We start from the raw sequence: 21,788 nt of genomic DNA on the forward strand, positions 1-21,788 counted from the left end.
AAGCATGCGCAAAAGGGTCCCTTTCTTCATTTGGTGAAAAAAAGAACATTTATGCATGTTGTAAGGTATGCTTAAAGTTCGGATTTTGTACAGTGAAAGAATCGTGATTTGCCTGAACGTTGTAGACCATACAGATGTTCATACAGATGTTGTAGAATATCCCTCAAACCTCCACAAATTGGGACAGATGTTGATAGACGTGCGACGCTTTAAATAATGTTTTCACCACGACATTCTGAGCCTTTCCTAGTTGTGCAAGCCAAGCATCTATCTTATCTATAAAAAACAAATGAGAGCTGGACTCTCTGGAGGTTTTAGAACATGTAAAGCTGCAAGATGGAATCTTAATCATCATATTTATCATTGACAGCCTTTTTCTTTTACACACACGGAACGCCGAGTGGGGTAACATATACACCCGGGGAGGTTAAGCGTATCATTTATTCAAAGTGTGTGCACGTAATCTTATCTTAATCCGCAAAGAGCCAAAGTGTTAAATGGAATATCAACAAGATATATGTCCTTCTGAAGCAAAGTTTAACAGTAAGACAAGACTTGGGTTTACCTAAATTGCCGACTGTCCAGCTTCTGTCTTTGTCAAGGAATGAGCAATAAGAGTCGAAAGTTTTTCTTCTTCATATTTCTTGTTGTAGATTGTAGCTCAACATTTATTCAGAATAATTTCTACCTACGGGTAAACTTTTAACTAAGGCGTATATCAAACGTTTCACCTGCTATTTGAAGTCGAAATGACAGTCTTCCCAGTACATCATAGTATGGATTTTTTCAGCTTTTACAAAGTGTAAGAAGTTTTAAGTAGTATGAAATGTTCTACTGAATTATAGGAATAGACTGCGTTGTGCCGCTCTCACACGAGATAACCCACAGGATTTGACATGGGTATGGAGGATTCCGTAAGAATCTCTGTGCGGATACCCGCCAAAGATGTCCTAAATGTGCCTGCATGTCATGTAAAGAAGCTACAAGGGCCTCACAGTCGACCTCTTCGTAATAAACGCTTGATCAACGCTTTCATAAAGTCGAATACTAAATTGTGGTTAGAAGAGGAAAATTGGAGAAACACCGGGGTAGTTGGGGCATATAATGTACTTGATTAATCATTGTTTACGTTTCTGTTGATTTGATGATCCTAAATGATTACTTGTATTTTGTTTGATTTCTGTTGGATGGTTTCTATGTCTATGTTTTGTTGAATAAAAGGAAATTAGAAAAGAAGAAACGCTTGAACTGCCACCTGATGAGTGACCTATGTCAGGTGAAACGTAAAAACTCCCCACTCTGACGCCACACACTCCACACTTAAGCTCGTTTGTACACATAACCAGGCGGGATGTGAAACATTGCCTACTCAAAGTTACGCAATACAAACGTGACCTCGTTTGAACAACTTGTAATTTAAAATTTGAAAAAATTCCCCACTCCTCCCTATCCTTTAATACGCCGCACGTCAGTACGCGTGTACACATTGCCAGTTGAAATTTGAAAAATTCCCCACTCAATCCCGTACGTACGTTTACACGTGTTTGCTTGCGGAAATCAAGGGACTTGAAGTGGTCAGCAAACAAGTAATACATGTACATTCTTATCAACGTAGGGTTGTTTGTAATCTCCAAGCAGATCTACACGGGGCGCGAAAATCGTATATGCCAGCCAAAGAAGGTCCAGTCAGGTTAATAGTTGGGGCGTACGGGGCTGGCTGGAGCTTATCTGACTGACTGGACCTTCTCTGGCTAGCATATACGATTTTCGCGCCCCTTGTAGATCTGCTTGGAGATCAGGTTGTTTGACCATGGTGGGGATCGTGCGAAAGCGTCACGTATCGGGGTAGGGCTCGGCTTCAGTGACGGAAATGGTCCCTGACGCATCAAGGATATGCGGTTAGACATATGTGCAAACATCCTTGTTGTAGGAAACACCCGTTCGACACATCCACTTTATTGAATTAGGGCTTAATCAAGATTTGCAGTCACTGAGAGGGAAAACTTTGTGCCGAACCACATGTAGATTTACCAGACCAATCTCATGAAGGCTAGAATGAGCGAATTTCAAATATCATGCAATATACAAGAATTTGATAGCTTAACCGGAGTTCCGATGACGATGATGAAAGGTTTTAGCGAACGAACACGCAAACAAAAATCCATCGGCGTTGAAAGATGATTTGTCTTTAAATGTTACTTTGACGTTAACATCCTTGTTGTAGCGAACTCTTGACAAAGCCTAACGCGACTCACCGCACACTTTCAAATAAAAACGAAAAACTGAATGAAAAAAAGCCTTCGTCGGACGGGCATAGATAGATTCATCAATATGTAAAAAGATATAAAAGCAATCATCTGCATGGAATAGCAGGCGAAAGCAGCAGTCGAATTCGTATGAACGGATAAGCACAGAAATGTTTTTGAATCAAGTTACATCATATTGACATTAAAGGATTTTAACTGTCAATGTACTCGTCTATCTAAACTCTTGTCAAAGACATGCTTTGCTGCATCATTTCAAAATAGAATAGGTTACTAAAAACATTCATTATTGTCACTTTATTGCAGTTAATTTTGAGTCTGTTCACATTTCATTGCTGTTACAATTGCATTCACGTGTCGTATTTTCCAACACCTGTATGTCATTTAATTCCATATGATGACGATGATGAAATGTTTTTGCAAACGAATACGCAAACAAAAAATCCATCGGCTTTGAAAGGTGATTTGTCTTTAAATTTGTCTTTAAAATTTGTCTTTAAAATTTGTCTTTAAAAGTTCTTTATAAAACTGTTTACAACCGATACCGAGTAAATGAGAGCCTAATAACGATGCCTTACGTTATACGGAAACGTCAGAAGGAGTTTGTCCTTGTAATGCATGTAATATAGATGATTAAGTGCCACAGGAATTGCGCACATCGAGAGGAAGATATTAAAATCCGTGTCATGTCAACACATGTCGTGACGAAGTCAATATGACATCAAACAATATCGCGACGTAATATCGGGGAATATATGACAAATTTTCAGCCACGTCTTTCATCAATTGATCATATTTGCTCCGATAAAACAAGGATGTGAGAAGAAACTCCTGACGAAGTAATGAAACAAACATACCTGCTTTGAGGTGGTACAAAAGTTGAACATTCTGCAGTTTTTCCTACCAACATAGATGAAGCTTCTGGCAAACATGTCCTACTTCGACATCAGGACCTTATTGCCTGTCTTAGCAACGGTGGGACAAAACAAAAATGTTTGGACTGCGTTTGGCGCTTGATTACAGATTAGCTGACGGACAAAATGGTGGAAACGTTTGGCACTGCAACAATTTCAGCAATATTAAAGATACGTTTATCGACAACAAACGCCCTCCGTAATCACCTTTCGGCGCAACAAACCAGCTTTGCAGGCACGCGGTATCGCCTGGTTACACATATGTACACCGACTCACTAGTCCTACCAAATAAACCCTGCCTATTAACTCTAAGCATGGATTAACCTTCTTCCTGCTGCCTGACCCTGTAACCAATACAAGTCTGGTGCCAAAGGGCTACGTCAGCAGGGAGAAGGTTAAATCATTGTAATGAAGAGAGCCAACGCAAATTAGTTATTGGAAAAAAACAAAACGCATTTTTCAGATACTCCTATTCTGGTTTGATATTCGTGAGTGTTTCTGGTTCTTTTCTGGGTTGCCATAACTTAATACTAGTTTATCATAGATTATCTAAGTAATGTTTCATGCCACACCAAGGTGTTAAGTTCTTAACTTCTTATCCGCTTTGAAGTGTTACCAGATACGTATCCACGGCTTTCCCACTGATGGAAAGAGATTGAAATTATCATAACAAGTTTACTGCAAATTCTAACTGTACGTAACGTGAAAAACACAATGAATGAAAATAATACAAAACGGCTATTTTCATCCAAATGCTAACTCAAAATTTTAAATTGTCAGGTTTGACTGTTTTAAAAGTTGTGTACTGTTGTGAAGTCAATCGGCACATGCTGCCCGAGGAAAAAACACGAGATCCACTTGCACAATCACGATCGTGCGCAGAACACCTCCCCAAAACGTGACCCGGGTTTCCATGGAGCCCCAAAGACGCCGAGATTGACAGACGACGTTTTAATGAGCACGAGAGTAATCCACTTCTCCCGTGTTGACCGTCCCGGGTCAGCATCCAGATGAACCAGCGGGGAGAATTCCTTCCTTCCGCGGCACGGGGGAGGGGGCGGGGACTGGGGATATTTAAATCTCCGGACTGACCCGGAGGAAACAGAACTCGCCTGCGCGAAGAAGAGTCTTGACGTCGTTCCTGAGGTTATTTGAGACGATCAGCCACTTTTTTTGAGAAGATTGGATGACATCTTTCGGCTTTCTGCTCTTCGGAGCTCTTTTGGTTCACGCGAATATCAAAGGTAAGCTGCAATAGTTAAACAGATATACATTTGTACTTTTTTGTACATTTATGCCTAAAATATCCACGATTAATGATGATGTATGTTTACGCATAGGGAATACATGGGTAGGGTCTGCACGGGTTTAATGAGTATCATATTGTTAAAAAAAACACACCTTGTGAAATTAACCACAAGCAGAATTCTGTAAAAAGTCGGCTGATTATGTATTAATTGGTACATAATCTAGTGGAAAATAACACCGCCTTCTGGAGTTTAGGACTCCTTTAATGTCAACTTTGATGATACCGTCGGGTACCTTAAGCTCATCGCATTTAAGAAATGGTGAACTTAAAGAGATCTACTAAATGCAGCATCAATAACCGCTGAGTATAGCCTGAAGCATACACACTTCAGATATCCAGGTGTTCAAGACATTCGTAGAAAGGCCTGGATACCACCGTTTTCAATGTGCCGGTCATAGTTTGTTTCTCCAGAGGAATTCTGAGAGTTGGCGTTAGCTTTTAGTGACTTAAGTGATGGTTACAGTGTACATTATGATAGGCAAGTTCAACAATTGAACGCATAGTCAAATATACATGTATACCAAAGTGTCAAGTGCAAAGAAGTAAGCCTAGTTTGAAAGTTTGCACAGCTAGGAGACAAGTTGACTTACTCAGCGATTACTGTCGATTACGCCATACTCTGGTTAAAACTTGGTTAGTCCCGAATTCAGCTAGTGCTAAAAGAGAAAATGAAATAAAATTTCAAACTATTCTCTAAGATACGATGTCTTTACAAAAATTGCGTAATATAAGTAGATAAGCTGTTAGTAGCTAAATGGATTGCAATTATTGATGAAGGGATCAAATGCATATTGGTTGACACCATGGCTGAAATAAAAGCTGAAAAGGGCTCTTGAATAGCCGAACATTTATCGGAAATACCGGACGTAAGATTAATTCTATAGGTGGACGAGAGAAAAAAAAGCAGTTCGTTCATCTTTCCCAAAGCTCGATATTCATGAAAATCCGATGAAAGAGTCCACCTTACCTGAAACCTAGTCCTTCCCTGTGGCACATCGGACCGCACGCTTGTTCCAGTGAGTCCGGTTTTGTGCTTCCTTCTTTGCTCGGTGCCTGGAGCTCCTTACTGCTTGTAAATCGTTGGATTGCCAAGTCAGGACACCTGCCAACAGTTAAGCCGTGCCATAGGTTCACCTGTAATGCTTGGGTCACATTTTCAATCCGGGGCCCGGCCGGGCAGTGTTTGTGAACAAAAAGTATGATATAAAAGACAATAAAAAATACAAAACGTACCAAAATTTATTCAAGAGCATAGCTTGTGCATATTTATTGATATACATTTTAATTTTTCGTTTCCGCAAACAGCCCGGCCGGGTCCCGGCTGGGAAATGTAACCCAAGCATTACACTGATAGTTACCATCCGGTCAGCCCCGGTGGGTAGAGGCGAATTTGGTATTTAAAAGAGCGGCAAACACTTAAAATGAACACAAAGTTAGCAATAGCAGTAACAATCTGAAGCGAGAACATCGTTTCAAGGTAAATGGCAACTGTTACATCTTATTCCAGGCAGTCACTTTGAAATTTAGACATCTTGATTCGTTTGATTTGGTGTGATTCTCAGCATAGCAATGATAAGGCAATTCCAGCAAATAAAACCTTTGGTGGAGAGACGAGATTTCGTCAGAGGGATTTGCCACGAGACAACGCCTATATTAGGCTCTGTAATCAACGGCAATCCAAATAAAACATTTATCTAAACCGACGCCCAGATACAAGATACAGGACTGCTATTTCCGGCATTTGGCTGTCTTATGTTTACACCAGTCTCCAAGTAAGACCGGGCTTAGATCAACACAATAAATACAATACCGCAGTTGAGCGTCAATTGAACAATTGCGGAGCACAACACTTAGAATATGTACAGAACAAAGTTAAAACACATTAGATATAATGAAGTGTGGGCTCATGGTTTCGAGCTTATTTCGATCCATAAGTTACTTGTTAATTGAAGCTATTATTTCTATATATGGGCGTTGATTTTGTAATTCTTTTAATGCCTGTTCAATAGTTGTAAAGAATGTGAAGCTTTAGTATACCCTAGATGCCAAGTTCAGGTCGTTGCGTTCCTACATTGTAGGGATATGAACGCAGTTGTGGATTATTACTGTAATCAACCTAACATAGATGGCATCTAGGTTAGCTATATCGACTTATATAAAGTGTTTAATTCATGACAGTTGTGTGAAAGGCATTGCCGCTGTAGTAGCGACCTTTACATGGATGTCTTAAATATCACTTATTGCATAAGATATGTGATTTGACAATGAAGTTGGTACGAAGTTATAATTTTGAAAGACTTTACATTCATTTAGTTTCTACACGGAATTTCTCTTCCTTTTGGCGCACAGAGCGACTCAGTCATTCACTGGTACTCAAACGAATTTCATTGATGACGAAATGTACTTTGTACGTGTTGTGTGTTTTCTCGTCTTTCAAATCATACTTTAACATTGTGGATTATATTCAATTTATAAAGTCATAGCTCAGACAAATCATCCAATTTCCGTCGCTCAACGGCCGGTTGACGGTCTTCACCCAACAAGTCAAGGGTTGGGCTGTGTTGTGATGAACTGTTTGTATCTGTTTCCATGTAAACCGTGTCTAACATGTTTCACGGTTGTGGGAAACCCACCCACATATGATGTACAGGTTTGAGCAGCTAAAAATAAACTCCGGGCTACACACCCTAGCAGACCGCTCCTGTGGGATGTGTTTGTATCTGTCTCCATGCGAACGATCAGTACAAGGTCCGTGTATACCTGTTACAGGAAATACATCCCCACAGATAGCTGGAGAAAAAAAAATTGGTACAAATTTTTAGACAAACTTTCACAGACTTTGTACTTTAAACGTTTAAACCATGGGCGCTTTTCTAAAACTTATCGTGGTTTGAAAAATTGGTTCTTGCAATATTTAGCGTCTTGGTGTGAAATTGAAACATTTACAATGTGAAAAGAAGAAAAAGAGATTTGCGTTTCTTTGGACGATTTTCGAAATCTAGTAGGCTTGATATCACCGTCGTTTGATATCGTACAAAAATTGAATAGATATTCTTTTGTATTATTGCCTGTCTAAGACTGTACGCTTGTGTTTGGTCGAGATCAGTGATTTGTTACAGTGTCATTCATATCGCTTATGGACGTTTTTCACTCCGTTGTAAGACTTTTACTTCAAGAAAACAATCTTGGTGGGGCGTTCCTCTGTGATGTGTTTGTATGTGTCTCCATGTAGACCGTCTTTACCTGTACGGCGCGTACTGCTGGGTGCTTGTTACATGTGTTACTGCTGTGTTGCGATGTAGGGAAACACACGCACGATAAGGTTTGAAGAAGGTGACAAACTTGACGCAAACTTCTGGCCAAACTTTCGCAGACTTTGAACCCCGAGCACTGCATTTTCTGTCCCAATTGATTGAGTACAAATTTATAGTACAAAACTTCACTTGTTGTCCATCGTAACAAAAGATGACCGTTCCTGACAGTTTGTGAGAATTCGTCACTACAACGAAGACAATCGCGATGTGTTAATTTTTTTCACAATAAAAACGTTCAATACCTGCAGAAATCCATGGACTCCCGGTGGAGAGTTTGGCTGATGATGACGTCATTGGCCAGCTCACGGCAAGGTTGCCTGGTGATGACGTCATCGATCGGCTGACGGCAGGTTCCCCTGGCAACGGCGTCTCTGGTCAGCTGGCCGCGAGCACCGACCGTGGCGGCCGACGTAAGTTCCCTCACTATTGACATACTTCTCAGACCTTTACATTAAAGACTAGCAGGGGTGCAGTCTTCCAGAGCAGAACGCTGGAGGTCCCTGTTTGAGGACAACCACACCTTAAGCATGTTAAAGAACCCGTCACAGTTGATAAGAGACTTAATATAAATGCAGTCAAACCTGTATTAGTGACCAACACTACATAAGAACCACCTGGCCATTGATATGCAGTGAAACTTGCACTAGTGACCACCTCTACATAAGGACCACCTGGCCATTGATATACAGTCAAACTTGTGCTACATGTAGTGACCACCTCTACATAAGGACCACCTGGCCATTGATATACAGTCAAACTTGTACAAGTGGACCACCTCTTCATAAGGACCACCTGATCATTGTGGACAATTTGGACCACATTGACCCACTAAGGAGCCTGTCTATAGTGACTGCAAGTTCCTTGCTGGAAGTCATCATCAGTCTTACTCCTTAAAGAGTTGGAGAGTTAACGTTTCTGCATCTGTATCTGTATAGCCGGTATAACCGCCCTTCGGCGTAACACACCAGCTTCAGTTGGTTCATTCCAATACAGCCTTTAGTATTTCTGTCCTTATTTGTGTACAATTTCTACCTGAAGACCTTTCTTGCGGTGTCGAATCCTAAGCTGAGTGGTAACTGTACCCTGTAAAAGCAGTTCTGTACCCTGTGTCTCCCTCCCACAGCGGACTTCATCTGTCGCGGTTACGGCAGCCGCCCTGACCAGTACGACTGCCAGCGGTTCTACCAGTGCGTGCCGGGCCGCCGGCCCTTCCACTTCACCTGCCCGGGCCACCTGCACTACGACCCCCGCCTGCGGGTCTGCAACTGGCCCTGGGCGCTCCGGCCGCAATGCGTCTCTCAACCACAGCCAGGTATCTATCCCAGGTTCTGATTTTTGGAAGTAACGTTTCTCACCTGTCTTCATCAGCGGCGTACTGCTCCTTGTCGCATGGTGGCGTTGCGGCAAGTATGCGACCCTAAACACGTGCTTGCAGTCACGTGCCTATGACGTAATTCAGCGGCCGCCATGTTGGTGGGTTAAGGTCGCAGAACACAGGATTTCTCCGCAACCCCGGGGGTCTATGACGCGGGTACAAAATGTAGTGCGGCCAAAACTCTTGAAGACTGGGTAGAAAGTCGCATGTGAGAGGCATCAATGTGTAAAATGTGCTGTGTGGTGTAGATACATGTCAGCTTTTAGACTGTAGGATTTGAATAGTGGACCTTTTTCACTTTGTGTATAAATGCGCCTTGTTATGCAACTGCCTCTCGGGGTGAGTCGGCTGCAGTTCAGTGACCTCTCGCAGAGCGCTGTTTCAAAGTGGGCGTGAGGAGCTGAAAGAATTATATATTTGGCCGAAAACTGTGTTCTACTACCTTAAAGACCTATGCACCCGTCTACATGGCGGCATACATATATTCTAATCAATTGTGACGTCACGATCAAAAGCAAGATTTAAAACACCAAAGGGTTCTTCAGCTTAAAAATGTCCTAACCAAACTAAGCAAATTGTTCATTTGTCACCTTTACATTTGTGTGGAGTAAAGCTTTTGATAAAGAATACTTTGTAACATTGAATTCATCAAGTGTTATCTTGACGTGATGTGCAGATACATATATGGCAAGGCTAACATTCATACTGTGGTTGAAACGTTATAAGATGTATACCATAATACCATTGCCTTATATGGACAGCCCAGACGTGCGGTGTTCCCGCGGTTCGGTCCACCCTGACGGGTTCGCACAGGATTGTGGGTGGGGAAGAAGCGCCCCCTGGCACCTGGCCGTGGATGGTGTCACTGCAGGTAAAGCGTCATCATCGTCTAATGCGCCGGTGTAGTCCCGGCCGGGCCCCGAAGCCACCACATTTGTCCCGGTGGACTGCCGGGTACGGGGGTACCTCCCGGTGTTCGCACGATTAGCTCACGGCGTCTATATGTTACCGGGTCCCGCGTTCAAATTAAGTCTAAGTTGAATTGATTCGGGGTCCCGGCCTGGCCCAAAAATAGCCCGGCAACCGCAGGGTGTCCGACGGGGCCACGTAGGGGTCACGTCCGAAAGTGTAAAAAAACCCCTTGAACTACCCGGCGGGGCCCCTTTTTCGCACTATCAAAGTGGGGATTCCACATATGCGAGACCATCGAGATAGAAGACAGACAGATCTCTCAGCAGTCATTCTGTGAGCGCTTTATGATCTCCCAGGTCTTCTGAGGGATTGATCTTTCAATAATCTCTATGGTCTTTCAAAATGATCGTTCAATAACATCAATGAGTTTTGGCTGGTTTCAAAACATTTGTGGCAATCTATATATATAAAATAAACGAGTTTGCTTAGTGCAAGGTCACATAGACCACTTCTGTAGTAGTATCTCTTCTCCCTAAGTCAGGAACACCAAGCTTTAATAGGCAAGCTCGACTAACTGACTCGATAGGCGAAGCAGGGGTTACGAAGGCTGCTTGGGAAATTCCCTACCCCACTTTGACGTTACACGTACAATAGAGAGTCACATTTTGTGGTTTACAAATTCAACTGAAGAGAGTAACATTGTGTAATCCTATGTTATTTACGTACTTGTTGTGTCCTCTCCTTAAAGAGTAGCTCTCAATTAAAGTCTTCGGTAGACAGGGAACGGGAGAGGGTTGGACTCCAATGAACTCCAACGAGTGGTTTCTGCTGTTATTTCCTGCAGCATCCAGAGTTCGGCCACGGCTGTGGAGGCGCGCTCATCTCACAGGACTGGGTCGTCAGCGCGGCACACTGCTTCGACAACATGTAAGTGTCCAACCGAGCGACCAACCAACCAACCAACCAACTAACCAACCAACCAACCAACCAACCAACCAACCAACCAATCAGTCAACTGAGCAATTAGATAATCAATCAATCAATCGACCAACCAACCAATCAATTGATCGATCGATTAGTCAACACATCGATCGTTTATAATCAACCTGTCAGTACAGGAATAACATAAAGTTAAGTTCATTAAGTTCATTACGGCATCCAGGTGCTATCCTTGCAAAACAACAGCCTGCTTTTCTCTCGTCCAACCAACCAACCAACCAACCAACCAACCAACCAACCAACCAATCAATCGATCAATCAATAAAGCAACCCATCAATCAATCGATGGATCAATCTGTTAAATTCAATACCTGGCAGTAGAACACAAGCAAGATACTAGATTATATTGATTTTCACATAAAACCCAAGACAACTATATTCACCACTGACTATCCCGCTTGTACATTTTTGCCTGAACTTTTCTTCCCAGCCGTCGATGTTATCGTGTGAAGTTTCCAATATTTGTCCGTACAGAGATTGGCGCAGCCTGTACGCAGTGGTGGGAGAACACAGCCTGAGTGAACTGGACGGGAACGAGCAGGTAGGACCAACTCAGGACGTCTTAAAACTACATAGTTGCCCAAGTCAAGGCAAATTTAAACCTTTGTTTATTCCTTGATACCTGCCAGTCCCAACGCTTATGCAAGCAAGTCTTTAGGGGCTGAAATCGTAACTGCCGGTTAAGATCTGTCGCGTGGCTCTGGAAGATGTCCACTGCCACAGTGGCATCGAGTGGCGAGTTTCCCGAAGAGCTACACGACTTTCCTCACTCCACCCAGGTGTGAAATGGGTACCTGTGACTTCGGTTGGGGCGGTAAAGGCGGTGGAAGGAGAGGGATGGGCTCCGTCTTCAAATACCTTACCCCCGTGGCCTAAAAAGGCTACTTTTACCTTTATATTTAAGTATAACTTTAACTTTTACACTTCTGTGTCTCTTCCAGGCAATTCCTATTGCTGAGCTCATCCGGAACGACTTTAGCTTAATGAACCAGTCGACGTGGGGGAACGACATCGCCCTCCTCCGTCTGGCTGCACCTGCCACGCTGAACCGCAGGGTGGCGCCCGTGTGCCTGCCGGACAGTGGTCTCACCCTGCCGGAGGGAACCATGTGCGTGGTGGTGGGGTGGGGAAATACCGTGGAGCCGACCGGACCTTCTGGTAAGTTATGAGATGTATACCATAATACCACTGCCTTATATGGACAGACCAGACGTGCGGTGTTCCCGCGGTTCGGTCCACTCTGACGGGTTCGCACAGGATTGTGGGTGGGGAAGAAGCGCCCCCTTGCAGCTGGCCGTGGATGGTGTCACTGCAGGTAACTTACAGTTCATCCTCGAAGGAGACTCGAATTAACGCCAGCGCTTCTAGAAGTCTACCAAGGAGGCTATGACTAGTTGCTGAAAAAAGTAGTAGAAATAAACGAAATAGGGTGATCTACCAGAATACATTCTCCTTGTGCAGGCCTGAATCCCTCGATCGGCACAGCCTCCCGGATCCGAGCGGCTGTGCCGAGGGATTCAGGCCTGTGCAAGGAAGAAGAGTTACTAGTAGCCTGCCGCTGGTGCAACGTTGAACTCCTCTGGTTTTTATTTTTCAGCAACCAAAGTAGACTGGTGGAGACTAGAATTCTGCTACTTCCTGCCTCACAGATTCTGCCATATTCCTTTGTACAATTACAATTACAATCATCATGATGGACATATTTGCAACATCAAGGCATATCACATTACCTTCCCTTCCGATCTGATGGAGTCAGTCCGCGGGAAGGGTAAAATTTTCATAACACATCACTAGTACTACGCCACGTCGTGCAGTAACAACAGAGTCCGCTAGGGGGCGCAGAAAGCTTTCTCCCGGCAAATAACGCATGTACAATGTCCCTCCTGTTATGTCCCATCCTCGTCGCCAGATGTTATGTCCTTAGCGCGTTTACAAGTAGTTTCTAATGAGATAAAGATTGAGACACCCGGAGTCCATACTGATGTAAGATGAACTGTTTATTCATGACGTATTAATCAGGGTTAAAGTTTAAAGGCAACCAAAGCAATATCAGGGCCAAAAAATGGAATTAAAAGAAATGCTGAAATCACTTTGCTAGTGACATTTACTAACACTGTTAATCATATTTCCGTAATAAGCTCATACTTTGAGCATCTTAAAACCGCGCAAAAAATTGTCCCTTTTAGTTTAGCGAGCCTACAAAAACCCCAGCGACGATTTTCGATGAGTTCTCACGTCACAACGATGTCGTATTTTTGCATCGTGGACATTGTGGTAGTGTTGTTTGAACTTATAATTTATAGAAATCACAAAATAAATTGACTTTCAAAATCCGATTTTCAGGCCCTAATATTGCTTGGGTTTCCTTTAAACAATTGACTACTACTACTTCTACTACTAAAGGTTAGGGGTCGATCATTAACCACAACACCTCCGCCCTCAGACATAGCGGCGTCTGACGTTCTTCAGGAGGCCGAGGTGCCGATAGTGGCGACGGCCAGGTGTGACGAGATGCTGCCGTATGACGTCACCACGCAGGTGTGCGCCGGGAAGGACGAGGGAGGAACAGACGCCTGCCAGGTAGCACACCTTCACCACACTTAAAGACATTGTTTTAAGACATCTTTGTAGGTAGAGATCATTTTGAGCACATTTGAACATCAATTTACAACACAAAAATTGGAATTACCCAAATTATAATAATAAATTAAGTGGGGTCGTGTGGCGTAACGGCCGGCAGGATTTCCGACTCAGAACCAAGGGGTTCCGGGTTTGAATCCCCTGCTGCCACCTATCTTGTGCCTTTGGGAAATTCTTTTTCCTCACTCCACCAAGTGTAAAAATCGGGTACATTATGTGTGGGGGTCACAACATCAGCAATAGCTGCCTGTGTCCCACGTGTATTGCACTGTTGCAATTCCAATAAATCCAAATCATTGATTGTCCAACTCAAGTCTCTGTCAAGGAACGAGCAGTTTACCACATCTGTGGTGTCTCGTTATGCAGATAGAACACGTGACTCGGTGAGCATAAGTTACAGAAAGTTTATGGTGCCCCCGTATCCACAGATGCCCGTATCTGTTGGTTGGTTGATGCAAGACGTATCTACTATTAAGAACTGGCCCCTATAAATGCTGAATCAGACAGCCTTATTCATATCCGCGGCGACTCTGGCGGGAGTACGTATTTGCTTGTACATGTATATCATTCCACAGGGCGACTGCGGTGGGTCGCTAGTCTACGAGGCAGGGGATGACCACAGGCTCCTCTACGGCCGGGGTGACCAGTTTCGGGCAGGGTCCTTCAGCTGTAACGTTAAATCATACAGATTTAGACAGCCTTATCCATTGTTTCTACAGGGCGACTCTGGTGGGCCGTTAATGTGCGAGGTAGCGGACGGCCACTGGTTCCTGTACGGGGTGATCAGTTTCGGGCAGGGTCCTTAATCTGTAACGTTAAATGACCTTAAATCATACAGATTTAGACAGCCTTACATATCCATTGTTTCTACAGGGCGACTCTGGTGGGCCGTTGATGTGTGAGGCAGCGGACGGCCACTGGTTCCTGTACGGCGTGACCAGCTTCGGACAGGGTCCTTCAGCTATAACGTTAAATCATACAGATTTAGACAGTTTTGTGTCCACAGGGCGACTCCGGTTGGTCTTTAATGTGTGAGGCAGCGGACGACCACTGGTTCCTGTACGGGGTGACCAGTTTCGGGCAGGGTCCTTCAGCTATAACGTTAAATCATACACATTTAGACAGTTTTGTTCATTGTGTCCACAGGGCGACTCCGGTTGGTCTTTAATGTGCGATGCAGCGGACGGCCACTGGTTCCTGTACGGGGTGACCAGCTTCGGACAGGGTCCTTCAGCTATAACGTTAAATCATTTCAGATTTAGACAGTTTTGTTCATTGTGTCCACAGGGCGACTCTGGTGGGCCGTTGATGTGTGAGGCAGCGGACGACCACTGGTTCCTGTACGGGATGACCAGTTTCGGGCAGGGTCCTTCAGCTATAACGTTAAATCATTACAGATTTAGACAGTTTTGTTCATTGTGTCCACAGGGCGACTCCGGTTGGTCTTTAATGTGTGAGGCAGCGGACGGCCACTGGTTCCTGTACGGGGTGACCAGTTTCGGGCAGGGTCCTTCAGCTATAACGTTAAATCATACAGATTTAAACAGTTTTGTGTCCACAGGGCGACTCTGGTGGGCCGTTGATGTGTGAGGCAGCGGATGGCCACTGGTTCCTGTACGGCATGACCAGCTTCGGACAGGGCTGCGCCTATAACGTTAAATCATACAGACTTAGACAGTTTTGTTCATTGTGTCCACAGGGCGACTCTGGTTGGCCGTTTATGTGCGGGGCAGCGGAAGCGGTGACCAGTTTCGGGCAGGGTACTTAATCTGTAACGTTAAATCATACAGATTTAGACAGCCTTATCCATTGTTTCTACAGGGCGACTCTGGTGGGCCGTTGATGTGTGAGGCAGCGGACGGCCACTGGTTCCTGTACGGCGTGACCAGCTTCGGGCAGGGCTGCGCCAGGCCGATGACGCCCGGGGCCTACGTCAGCGTGCCCGCCATGAAGGACTGGATCATGCAGACCATCAGGGACAACAGCGCCACCTAGGTACATCCTGCCGGAAACTAGGAACTGCAGTTAGAAGACCCGATTCACAATGGGAAAATTTTCAGGATGAACGACAACGATGTACAACGGCGTCTGTTTCCCTGGGTGTGGATCGGCCCGCGTGCGTCGTATGCCAGATATTTTTATGGCCCCGTACGACACTTTGGAGGTAACGTACGACGGAGTCCTAAAGGGCCATCAATTTTTTTTGTCGTGCGACGCGCGGGGCCGATTCACACGCAGGGAAAAAAGGCGCCATCACCTGACAACAGCGCCACCTAGATAAAAGCTGCCCGTAACTGCAGCTATTGCACCGTTAACCGACCTTTACAAGATAGAGTACTGTGTGAAGGAGAATATAAAAGAAAAACAAGAATGTTGCTTGGGAGTTTAATGATATCATTGTAACTATTGTACCTCCCTACGTCAAGACATCCTAAATTGTCTTAACCTCATTAACATATCTATTCAGAGTTCTGGTATAAAACCTGGTTTCCAGTCCTGTCCTTAGTCACTGACGAAAGAAAGCGGATGCTGTCAGAAACGTCTGTTTCAAAATTTTATCCAGTTGCTTGAGTAACTATTTTTGGCGTATTGTACCTCCTATTGATCTCCGCATTGCATGGTTTTATTGTATATTGTACTCTAGGCCGCATCAATTTAATCTATTGGTTCTCAGCTTAAGGAAAAAAATAAAAAAAAACATTGTGAGAACAAAGACTAAGGACTAGGTTTATGGTGCACTGTTTTCTGGAGCGAATACAGTCATATTCAAGTTTTCCACCCTGCTTTAATGATGTCCAACTGCAAAATTTTCTCTTTAAAAGTCCGAGAACCAAAGAAAGAAATTGATGTGGCCTTAACATCGCACAGGATTTCAAGAGCAACAAGAGTTAAATACACCTTCCCTTGACTGAAAAATATGCCCAAGATATGTTGACCTATTCTTACTAATAGTAGTGCAGTGTTCTGAGTCATTGGCATTAATTGGAATCTCAGAGGAAAGTTTGTACTTTGGTGCACACAGTTTCAGGGAGTGAACAGGGTCAGGTGCAAGTTTTCACCCCAGCCTTCTGTTTTCATGATTTTTTCTTCTTCTAAAATTAACAACAAAATTCGTTAACCAAAAAATCAAATTGGTGTGGCCTTAGGGTTACATGTTGGTGTTAGGGGTTGTTCAACGTAATATAACGAGCTATCACCATGTGACTGCAAAGTAGGCTCCTTCACGGCCTTCCACGAGCATTGGCGTTTACTGTGTGTGTATGCGGGGGCCCTGATTTGCACATTTCAACCTATATATGGACCAGGTTTTTATGCCGGAAAGGTCGTGTCCGCGCCCACTACCCTTGATCCCAGACCACCCCCCCCCCCAACAATAAACACCAGCGCTCATGGACTGTGAAGCAGGCTAGCCGCAAAGCTGAGTATCAGGACATTTCGGCCCATGGACAGTTCGGCCCCGACGTTTTGGCGCGCCCCAAGGCCGGGACGGTTCGGCCCAGGTAATCTTATGTGTATGACTGTTACTATGCAATGTACAGATCGATAAACTATGTGAAATTATTAAACATGAAGACATTAAAACATAGCAAACACACCGACCTACCGCAGTTACATCTGAAACATCTCTCTCTCTCTCTCTATATATATATAAGCGCCGCTGCATGGCGTGGTATGAATCCACTGATGACGGTCGGCGCATCGGCAATCAAGATGATTCTCAGTTAAGACCGCGTTTCTTTGTCAGACAAGTTAAACTTGGAGTTTGTACTTTTGATATTTATATGTTATTTGGTGGCCGAAACCCGTATCAACAATCAACTTATGTTCAAGAGACAACGTATCTTGGTACTTCATGATCACGCGTATCGGCTATCAACATGATTTTCTTGGGCCGAACCGTCCTGGACCTGGGGCCGAATCGTCCTCGGCCTGGGGTCGAACCGTCCTGGACCTTGGTCCGAAAAGTCCTGATCTTTGGGGGGCCGAACTGTCCATGGGCCGAAACGTCCGACATTCGCAAAGCTGGTGTCAGAAGTGGTAGTAGTAGACTGGTTTATTGGTCATTTCAACAACGACAAAGCTTACATGCTGTCTGGCAGCCGTATTGAGGGCTGGATTGCGAGGTAGTTTACATTCGCTAAAAGATTACACTTGCAAGTTGTCATCGTTTTGTAAACGACATGTTAAAACATTCAACGATAAAAATCCAAATAAAACAATATGATTCGAATATAATTTTTCAAACAGCACTTCATATATATGGCATTAACTAGCATAACATCAATTACAAAGGTTGGGTTAAAATAACATAAGGGTGTCGGAACACAGGGACATCATCCCCAGCCACACATTCCATGGAACCCAAAATAAGCACACGACAGTTGGACCGGTAAACCTCCAGTTTATTGAAGTATTGAATGTCAGACATCTAAAAGCGTTATTAACATGAAGTATGTTCCGAGGTCTCAGCAACAGTAAAAGTCTACACCTGACTACCGCACTACTCACTACACTGGACAAATTGTTGCTAGCTACGTCTCTGGGTATCATGCAGACTATTACCTGGTAAACAAAACAAATTCTGCCTAACAATGTATCGGAGACGTCCAGCCAAACAACAGAAGAAGCTACTCTGTGATTGGTCACAATGTCCGTGTGTTGTTTTGTAAAACATTTTGACGATTAATTGATCCATCCTGCCACTGTAGGCTGTGTTATACAGGAGAAGTTTCAGTCTTATTCACAACTTGGAAATGCCCGAAGCAACATGGCCTGTTGCCCCGAGGATTATTTCCTTTGAAATTGATTCAGCGATATATACTAACGATGCTGCTGATTGCAATCATAGGTAGGCTTTACATTGGTAGGAACAGTCCTTAAAGTTGACAGTTTTGGTAGCTCCAACTAAAACTTTGGTTATATTCAGTGTTAGATTCCACAGAACTGAAAGCCATTCTGGCAAGTGATGTGTTGATCAAAGACCTGTCAGGGTGGGAAATAATGAGCTAAGTTTCTCTGCCACGTTCTCTAATACACAGAAAGTTGGAATTTGGAGACAGAGAAAGTCAGAAGGTCTTGACTGTTCTCAGCCATCTTCAAGGAGTGTCTAAGCAGTTTCTCAAGATCAGCCAAAATGTAAGACATATCTAAAACGAAACAGCGAAATAAGATGGAGGGAGCTGCCAAGAAGTCACTGATGTCTTCCCTTCCAAATTGGAAACATTGTTCCCCTCTGAATGATCAGGTAAACACAGTACTAGTTCAGTACTTGTTTGTTAATCAGTGGAAGCTACAACCATCATGAAATACTAGCAGTGGAATAGCTTAATTCTTATTGTCTACCTACTTTGGACTGGGACCTGCTAATAACATAAGTTGAATCATCATTCGAGAGAAAAAACAACCTATTCAGTAGTTGATGTCCAAAAATTCATTTCTGGCACAATGTTTTAGCTAAATCATAGTTTTTGGTATCCCCACAACAAATTGCAAACTGTATCAAATAGATCTTTAATGTTCTGTTGGCTGCAAGAATCTAAATTTTGGGACTTCATATTTGTTTAAGCCGGGTAATACAAGTTATGATCTGTGTATTTGAAAAATTGACCATTTTTGAAAGTCGGTGCACAGTGAAACCATTTCCCATCTAAGAAGCGCTTGCCATTAATCGAAAGGTTTCCTTGTCAATGGCATTATCATATCACCAATGTTAGTTATACAACAATCAAGCAGGAATTTCTGTCCATTTAAAGGATTCCTAAAGTTGCCACTACATGTAATAAATGTCTCAGTACATTACGTTAGACCTTTTCTTTTGTTATATACAAAATCTTCCCAGCTCTAAGTACATCATTTAAGGATGTCTCTGAGTTCAGTTCATTCCTTGCCAAGAAGTTGACCATCAGAAAGTTTTCTGTTCTATTTTTTCGGACAAGAAGTGAAATGTGGAAAGGATGTGCAGACAGGATCGGTACATAACAAGTCACATCAGCATCAAAGTGATGTAATCATCATAAATTAACATACCTACATACCTACAGCACAGAGGCAGCTGACTAGAAAAGAATTCCTACGCTTCAAGTGATCGGGATGAAAGTCAAATGTACGTGAGGGTGAAATGCACATGATCTAGATCATCATACCATGTAAATTATACAAAATTAATAAATAAATTCCAAAAAAACATGAGGTTGTTTGAAGGTCAGTACTGCACCATAATATTTACATTCTTGAAGCCAGAAATGCTTTTCTAGTAGCTCCTTCACAAACTTCCGTTAATATAGACAAACAATTGAGAAACGTCTTCAGATTTCCATTTTCTACATGATGCATAATCAAACTTGTAGCTACTCTTTCTTTTTTTCCAAATGTGGTGTGGTAAATGTTCCTTAATTTCCTATAGTTTGATACAAGGTGATGTGGGTTACCTATAGTCAGAGCATATCTCAAGTTGGCCTCACAAAGTTCAACAATTTTTCCCAGATTGCACAGGTAAAGCTCATGACAGTTGACCTCTGAACTTTGCCCTTTTGCACTTCAGTAACCATAGAGGTTTCCTATCTAAGGTACATTGTAGTTGATATTGCAGCAAAATACATACAAGGTCACATGCTACCTACCAGGAAAATTAGCACACTTTCTACTCCACTACATATACACGACAAGTTGGCAAAGTTTGACACCAAGAACACCAACAAACGCTCTTCCTCCCATTCGTACAAGGTCCAGCACGAAATTCAGTCTTATTTCCGATAATCAGTATGATTCGGTCAGGAATTAGTGGCTTGCATTGTTAGAAAAAAGTTGATGTCAAAATGCTATGACTTGACTTCACACTACGCACGACTAGCTAGAGTTGGTTAGGTTGGTTTGGTTAAGATCAAATACAAGTAGTTTGTGCTGATTATTGTATCTTATTTCACAATGAATCCCCAGAGAGGTTGGGTGCCACGACCCACGACCCCTTCATCGGTCTGCACCGTGGGTACATGGAAACTCTTCAAGCTGGGCTAGAACGGCCCCAAGTCTTAAAATCTTCACCTATTAAAAGCAGAGAGTTCCTAAAATCTTGCCTAAGTCCAACTGAATGAGTAAGTCCATGCAACTTTCTCCACCACGAGATAATCGTGGAGCCGAACGCAAAGCGTCGTGAAATCATATCCCTATCTGTTCCTCATCAAAAAAGTTATTCCGTCATTAAAACGAGATCAAAATCAGGCAAGTGTACACGTCGCCACCAATCTTGCCTCTGTTTTCCATTGCAGCAATGTCTGTTTAACTACCTATTCCAATCACTGGCACTCTTTCTGAGAGTCCTTTGCCCTTTAACCTTCAACCTCTGGCCCCTGGCCGGCTGCCTCCTGTTGCCGTGGCAACAAAACACCCTCCTCAAACCTTCCGACAGGCAATTTTGTCCCCTTTTTTTGTTTTCTTTCGAGTCACTTCCGTCATCCTTCATGGCAAACTAAAACAGCTCCGAGAGCCGGCCCGCGTTAAAAATAACGACGGGCGACGAAACTAGTAAGAAATCCTCACAAACCAATCGGAGAACAGAACTGAATTGTGGGACTGCCGACCTGAAATGCAAGGCGATGCAATTACCCACAGTGCAAGTACGATGGACTCCTCGCCTGCCATTGGATAAGGATGAAATGACGCTGCGTGAAGGAACAATTTTTTACTTAGATGGTGACCAGTTGGTTTATACTTGACACTAAGACGGGCGCTGCAGGAGGCTACTTGGCTGGGAAGCTGGGGTGACCTGAGCGGTGGAAATGCACGCACTGCCACTTGCCATCCCGCTTCTGCCACACCCGTGTCTCTTCTGACTGCATCGTTACTGGCACACCATTCCTGCAAAGGGAACAGACATTTGTTTCAACCTTTGTTTATACATTAGAAGCTCAAATTGTAACTGGCACACCATTCCTGCAAAGGGAACGGACATTTGTTTCAACCTTTGTTTATACATTAGAAGCTCAAATCGTTACTGGCACACCATTCCTGCAAAGGGAACGGACATTTGTTTCAACCTTTGTCTATACGCAAGAAGCTCAAAT

At 43.5% G+C, this 21,788-nt stretch overlaps 2 protein-coding genes across 28 annotated transcripts in view; one reads left to right on the plus strand and one right to left on the minus strand.

The window, feature by feature from the left end:
* The first annotated feature begins 4,253 nt into the window (after positions 1 to 4,253).
* LOC136448566 (chymotrypsinogen B-like) lies at positions 4,254 to 15,005 on the plus strand. 2 transcript variants are annotated; one of them, XM_066448180.1, is made up of 9 exons: positions 4,254 to 4,423; positions 8,051 to 8,212; positions 8,926 to 9,114; positions 9,939 to 10,048; positions 10,934 to 11,016; positions 11,563 to 11,629; positions 12,030 to 12,246; positions 13,532 to 13,668; positions 14,602 to 15,005. In XM_066448180.1, exons 1-9 carry the CDS (start codon positions 4,366 to 4,368, stop codon positions 14,761 to 14,763), a joined length of 1,185 nt encoding a protein of 394 aa, XP_066304277.1. In that variant the 5' UTR covers positions 4,254 to 4,365; the 3' UTR covers positions 14,764 to 15,005. The 2 variants fall into 2 exon arrangements, with proteins under 2 accessions (XP_066304277.1, XP_066304278.1); XM_066448181.1 differs by lacking the exon at positions 14,602 to 15,005 and adding an exon at positions 14,448 to 14,549.
* Positions 15,006 to 18,110: 3,105 nt separating this feature from the next.
* Positions 18,111 to 21,788, minus strand: part of LOC136448590 (calcium/calmodulin-dependent protein kinase type II subunit delta-like) — a 91,829-nt gene continuing 88,151 nt past the window's right edge. For all 26 annotated transcript variants that reach the window (XM_066448231.1, XM_066448228.1, XM_066448230.1 and 23 more), the window contains one exon: positions 18,111 to 21,582. In XM_066448231.1, the coding sequence (XP_066304328.1) occupies positions 21,465 to 21,582 (118 nt within the window). In that variant the 3' untranslated portion in view covers positions 18,111 to 21,464. The remainder of the gene's footprint in view (positions 21,583 to 21,788) is intronic.

Source organism: Branchiostoma lanceolatum, chromosome 14 (assembly GCF_035083965.1).
Source record: "Branchiostoma lanceolatum isolate klBraLanc5 chromosome 14, klBraLanc5.hap2, whole genome shotgun sequence".
In the NCBI taxonomy this organism is placed as follows: domain Eukaryota; kingdom Metazoa; phylum Chordata; class Leptocardii; order Amphioxiformes; family Branchiostomatidae; genus Branchiostoma; species Branchiostoma lanceolatum.

Coding starts and splice junctions, on each gene's coding strand:
- LOC136448566 (XM_066448180.1), top strand. CDS start 4,366: ATGACATCTTTCGGCTTTCTGCTCTTCGGAGCTCTTTTGGTTCACGCG. Junction 11,630..12,029: donor AACTGGACGGGAACGAGCAG/GTAGGACCAACT, acceptor TGTCTCTTCCAG/GCAATTCCTATTGCTGAGCT. Junction 13,669..14,601: donor GAGGAACAGACGCCTGCCAG/GTAGCACACCTT, acceptor TTGTTTCTACAG/GGCGACTCTGGTGGGCCGTT.